A 5,672-nucleotide genomic window follows, 5' to 3' on the forward strand; every position below is an offset into this window, starting at 1 on the left:
AAGCTGGAATGAAAACAAGCAAAAATGAAATAAAAGTAACRACTTTCTACTTCTTGCCTTTTTTAAAAATATAAGAAGTAAAAAGTAGGCTGAAAAATAATTACTCAAGTAAAGTACAGATACCCAAAAATTCTACTTAAGTGCAGAAACTAAGTATTTGTACKTAGTTACTGTACAACTCTGCCTAAGCTTAACACAAAATACTGTATTATACGAAGGGATTTCCCGGTCCTATGGCTGCTGGAAAATAAAAATGGAAAAGTTTCAAATTAGTGCTATGTAACTAAAACATTATTTCTAAAAACATACCAGTTAGAAAACCTTGATTTAAAGGTAGATTGGGAAGATTGTGTTATTTTAGTTACTGGTAGTGGTGGGCGTGGTTCGGCTAAAACAGAACAAAATTTTGTTTAGCGAGTTAGCTTTTTCACTAACTAGTAGCTTCTAAATCAGGTTTTGACAACTTTAAAGTGCCTGTGACATTCCTATCCTTCAAATCCAAAAAGTCAAGAAAATTGGTATAAGTACACACGATTTTACCCATTTTGTCACATAACTGGCCTATTTTCTTTTAAATTTGGYTCAGCCAAAGTGAAACAGGAAGTGACATCAAAGGGGATCTCATTAAAAAAATTAACTCGCTGGTCTTCGTTCATTAAAACAAAATTATTTAAACATCAGACTCTTCTCTACAGTCTGTTTGGTTAGCTTTTGTAACAACGCTCTGTTTACATGCCGACATTCCCCTTTGACATCACTTCCTGTTTCTTCACATGTCAACATCTCAACAACCGTTCATCTGAGYGACGTGACGTTTGTTTTGCAGTATGTTATCAATGTTATCTTTCCAAAAGACGCATTCATGTTTATTACAAAAATTTGACGTCACAGGCACTTTAAGTCTGCTAACAGTTAACTAAAAAGCCGACGTCATCAGGTTTGTGTCAGTCCCACCAGTCTTCAGCTGGAYGGAGACGAAGACGAGTGACAGTCGTCTTAGTGGTTAGTGATCAGCTGATTAGCGTTAGTGTCCACAATTTATTTTGTTTTTACAACGAAGCCTGTCYGGTGAMATTAAATTTTATTWAATTATRCATGGCCACGAGATAATAACTTGTGGCCACAAGTTATTATCTTGTTGTCACGCATTAATTTTTTTAATCCAGTGCCACTAGACAAGCTCCACAGTGTAGTGTTAGCAAAGCTATATTTTTACTTAGCGAATTATAGCAAAGCTAGCTTTTTGGTTAGCCGTGCCCACCACTGGTTATTGGGATTGCCTGCGGTGTTTTTACAGCAAAAATCCACATTTTTACTTGTTTTGCACTGTAGCCTATATTTATTCTTTCTCATTTTGCCACATATAATGTTGCTTCAAAGGTTACTGTTTACAGTTCAGCATCCACGATGCTTTCCCCGTGCACACAAAAGCTCAGTCATCTGTCACTGACCTTTGAATGGTCTGCTGATAACTAACCAGATGGTCCCTCACCTTTTATTTGTTCAGCCTGGTGGTCACAATATAATTGATTTTTAAAATAAATTGTTGGGTGGCAAGGTTTCTATTTGCAGCAACAAACTGTGCTCATTAGCAATAGTTGCACTGTTGAATGARTGATTAACTGTAATCGAAACAAACTTTATTTTAAAGTGCATTTCAAGCACAAAAACTACACTCATAGAAGAGCGAAGCTTTTGTACACATTCGTAGACATATTCACACAGAAATAATTTAAATAGTGTGAGACAATTAAAGTCACCTGTGTAATCTGACAGGTATGACTTGGTAACAGTGATGCAAGGTTGTTTAATGCTTTATTGACTCTGCCTTATCCCAAAAAGTAGTATTTGCAAGTGTCCTTTAAGTGTACCGATTTTAAATTAAAAATAAAAGTGTACTTCCAGTTTACTTTTTATGTACTTATCTGAGATATACTTCACCACGTTTATCTTACACTATACTTGGCTTGTACTAAAAGTATACTAAAAGTTTATGTATACTTAGTCTATATTAATGTTTAAACTTTTGGCCAAGATAAACTTTAGTAGTACACTGAATGTACATTTTCACACAGACTGGTTAATTTGTAGTATATTTCAAGATTAAAGGAAAAGAATATTTAGATTATTACTTTCATTATACTTTATGAAACTTATTGTGGGCCAATTTAGTCCTAGAAGTATATTTGTTAGTAAACTGCTAGTATACTTAGTGATAAAAGTTTTCATGGTAAATAAAAGTCCACTTAGGGAAATACACTTTTTTATACTTCAGTAAACTTAATGCCATGTACTTAAAGTATACTTCTTTTTGGTAAGTTTATAAACTTTAAAAGACAGTACACTTAAAGTATACTTTTTACAAACAAAATGTCCCAATTTAGTATGAATGAGAATTTAAATCAGTATACTTTACACTACAAGTACGTGGTACCTAGTATAGTTGATCTAGTTGAACTTCAAGTATGCTACTTTTTTTCTAAGGGTAGCCGCTGTAAAACGAATGTTTTTAAATTCCTGTTACTACCTTTTATGGCAGGTTTGTGCAGAGAGCTTGCACCTTAATGTCACCGTATTATTATTATTTTTTTATGATCTCAGGCCAATGATTCTTATCATCAGGTTATACATTTTTGGTTTGACAGAACTGGTGAAATAACTGTTACTCATTTTACAGAATTATAAGCTGATCAATGGCAGCAGAAATCCTTTGTAAGGTATTTTAATACAGTATTTAAAACTGTGTAAATGTATTATTTACCAGCAGAGGGCGCTACTATTCCATGAGTGGATCATGTCAACTGCTCCATTATTAATCTGAATGTTAATGTAAAGCATGAACATGAGGAGTCTGGTTATTAATATGTTGTATTGACTGATCAGACAGAACATTATGACCACACAAACCAAAGTAACACTCGTTATTTTGAAAACTTCCTGTGATATAGCAGGATAATGTCTTTTATGCAGATGTTTCACTAACAGCTGCAGAACAGTCCCTTCACTTATAGCTCCTCTACGGAGGACCGAAAATGACGTAACTAAAAACAAAAGCAGAATATATATAAATGGCCCAATAAAAATAAATACACTTAAAATGCACCAATTAATTTTAAAAAGGACAACTTTAACTCATGTTTTATAATTTATTGACCTTCATATTTATTTTTCCATCTTAGCAAATGATTTATTTTAGCACAAAATTTATATTTTACATTTTTTAAAAATATTTTCCCCCTTGTAGATGCATTTGTGTCTCTTAAATGCTTTTATTTAATATTTTTGTTGTTTTTTCCCCACAAGTCTTTTTATTGCCACATGTTTATACATGTCTCTGTCTCCTGCATTTACTTTTGCATTTCTGCCTCTTTATGCAAATAAGTTGAGCTGTCCTTGGTTTAGCTCCTCTCCTATTGGTCAAGAGAYAGGAAGGAGCAGGATCCATGTGCAGATGCATGCTTGTGCCTCAGTTTAGCTTAAAGTTTAGTTTAAAATAAAGGCATARGTGTTTTCCCTCCTTGMCTTACCTCCTAATAAYTTTTCATTAAGCAGATAAACCTGCTCACTAATTTTGTAAACCGTACTTGGACCAATTATATTCTGCTAAACAGCTGTTTCATGGACGTCTCCATTGCTGACCTGTTTTCAGTCACTTCTTCCATTAAACAAATAGCATCCGGTCACAAATCCTGCTTTCAAATKATTAATTTATGTAAAACTGAGCAGATTTTGTTTCGTACTTGATGATATTTTTGGACCGGTCTGCATTGCCGAGAGTACCTTTGACCATGGGAGGAGCCAGGGGGTGGCCATGGGTGGCCATGTTCACAGTAGAAAAGCTTTTGGCCACCCAATGACGCTTTGCCAGCAAAATCTTAGCCAAGTTATTTCTATATGAGGAGTGTTTATTTCAACTTCTCAAACAGGTAAATCTCATGATGTAAATCTACACTCAACAAATATAGTGGTTTTAATTTTAAAAATTAGGTAAACCGTTTTCACTCAACTGAACTGAGTAAAGTAACATAAATTAAATGTGTTACCTTTACTTAATTCATTTGAGTGGAAACAGCTGACATTTTAAAAAACTTAATCCATTATATCTGTTTTTGAATGTATGTGGGAGTCACTGCCTGTGTCAATAAATGAGAGAATAACCAAAAAAATATGATTAGATCCTCAGCAAATTGCCATGTTCGCAAAAAAGAGGCAATTTTCTGGGTAACCTCTGTGTGAACAGTGGTCCCAGTCTGACCACCCCTATAAAAAATTGTCTGGCTCCGCCGCTGCCTTTTACAGCTGAATAATGTGCAACACATATTAACCACATAACTGATCCACTCAAAAATACATATTATGTTTCATCCAGATAGAGTCATCAACAATGAAGTTTCTTTGAACAGTGTTTATTCCATGCAACACAAGTTCATGTGATGTCAGTAAGAGACACAGGGGTGACCTTTAGGTTGTTGGGATGTGTCAGGAGCAACATCACCATCCAGGCAGCCCATCGTACCTTTTATATTAAAAAAACAAAAAGTCAGAATATATTAAAACTTATGTAGAGTGGAAGAATCTCAAGTACTTTCACACAACTGGAGAAGCAGTCTAATGATAAAGAACGTAAAAAGCACATGAAATACTCAATAATTATTAATCCTACATGCATCTGATCAAACCTGGTTACTTATAAAACTATGCACCTGATGTAGCTGGACCCTGGGATGCTCTCTGTGCTCTCCTTCACCAGCACGTCTGAGAAGACTGTGTCTGGATTGTCTCTTTTTCCATACCTGCATATTTTCACAAAAAAGGAAATCAGTACACTTAAAAAAAAAGCAACTGTCCCAGAGAACCTCCCAGACTAACCTCTGCCTCGTGATGAGATTGATGTAGTGCCTCAGGGCGGAGTAGTATTTGGCAAGCTCCTCAGGTGGGGCTCCTTCCCGGGGACTTGTGGGCTTGATGGGGTACGCATTCAAGCCAGAGAGGGTACAAACCAGCAGGCAAAGAGCCAGAAGACTCGAAGACATCGCAGGACTGGAGGAGATCCTGGATCCAAAGAGACCATCTAAATTAAACTAATAACATTTTAAACAGCAGTGCTCAAGTTCTGAAGCCACACAATTTTTCAAACTTTTAATTAAACTATAAGAAAAAAAATTCATTGAAATCTTTTCAATTAAATATGAGGGAAAAAATCCTTACACTTGAAAATAGTTGTGGGGATTTTCTTGCCGTCCAGAGCTCCTTTTGTCAGATTCCCAACATTGCCCCTCTTTTATAGTGTGGCTGTGCATGGGGAGGATGAGGAAGAGGAAGAGGGGGAGAGTGTGGGGGGGTTGGTGGGGGGTGATTTCATTTCCTTCAAAGCCACTCCTGAGAAATATCTGTTGCCTCATTAGCTTAATTAAAGCTGTAATGGCAAACCAGCGAAACAAATGGAGACACACAGTCACATTGTCGAAACACAAAAAGGTGTTTTTCTGCGTCTGATTCATTAAAATGTTGGTGGACTTGCTGGAGAACAGGACTTCCCTTTTTTATGAAATAAACTTAGATGAAGTGCGGCAGAATGAATGTGCCGTGTGGATTTCATTATTCCTGCTTTATGAGAGCACAGATTAGTGTTTTTGCAGCAGGATGAACTTTAAAGCAACAAGAGGTGAGTT

The 5,672-nt window shown here is 35.8% G+C and overlaps 1 protein-coding gene across 1 annotated transcript; it reads right to left on the reverse strand.

The window, feature by feature from the left end:
• Positions 1-4,390: 4,390 nt before the first annotated feature.
• LOC106517769 (peptide YY-like) lies at positions 4,391-5,320 on the reverse strand (the record flags this gene model as incomplete). Its single annotated transcript, XM_014008775.1, is given in 4 exon segments — positions 4,391-4,516; positions 4,704-4,793; positions 4,870-5,052; positions 5,209-5,320. Coding segments are annotated over 4 exon segments (410 nt in total), but the record flags the coding sequence as incomplete, so codon positions are not given.
• Between the last annotated feature and the right edge of the window lie 352 nt (positions 5,321-5,672).

The sequence above is a fragment of the Austrofundulus limnaeus genome, unplaced genomic scaffold, assembly GCF_001266775.1.
Source record: "Austrofundulus limnaeus strain Quisiro unplaced genomic scaffold, Austrofundulus_limnaeus-1.0 Scaffold52, whole genome shotgun sequence".
Taxonomy (NCBI): Eukaryota; Metazoa; Chordata; class Actinopteri; order Cyprinodontiformes; family Rivulidae; genus Austrofundulus; species Austrofundulus limnaeus.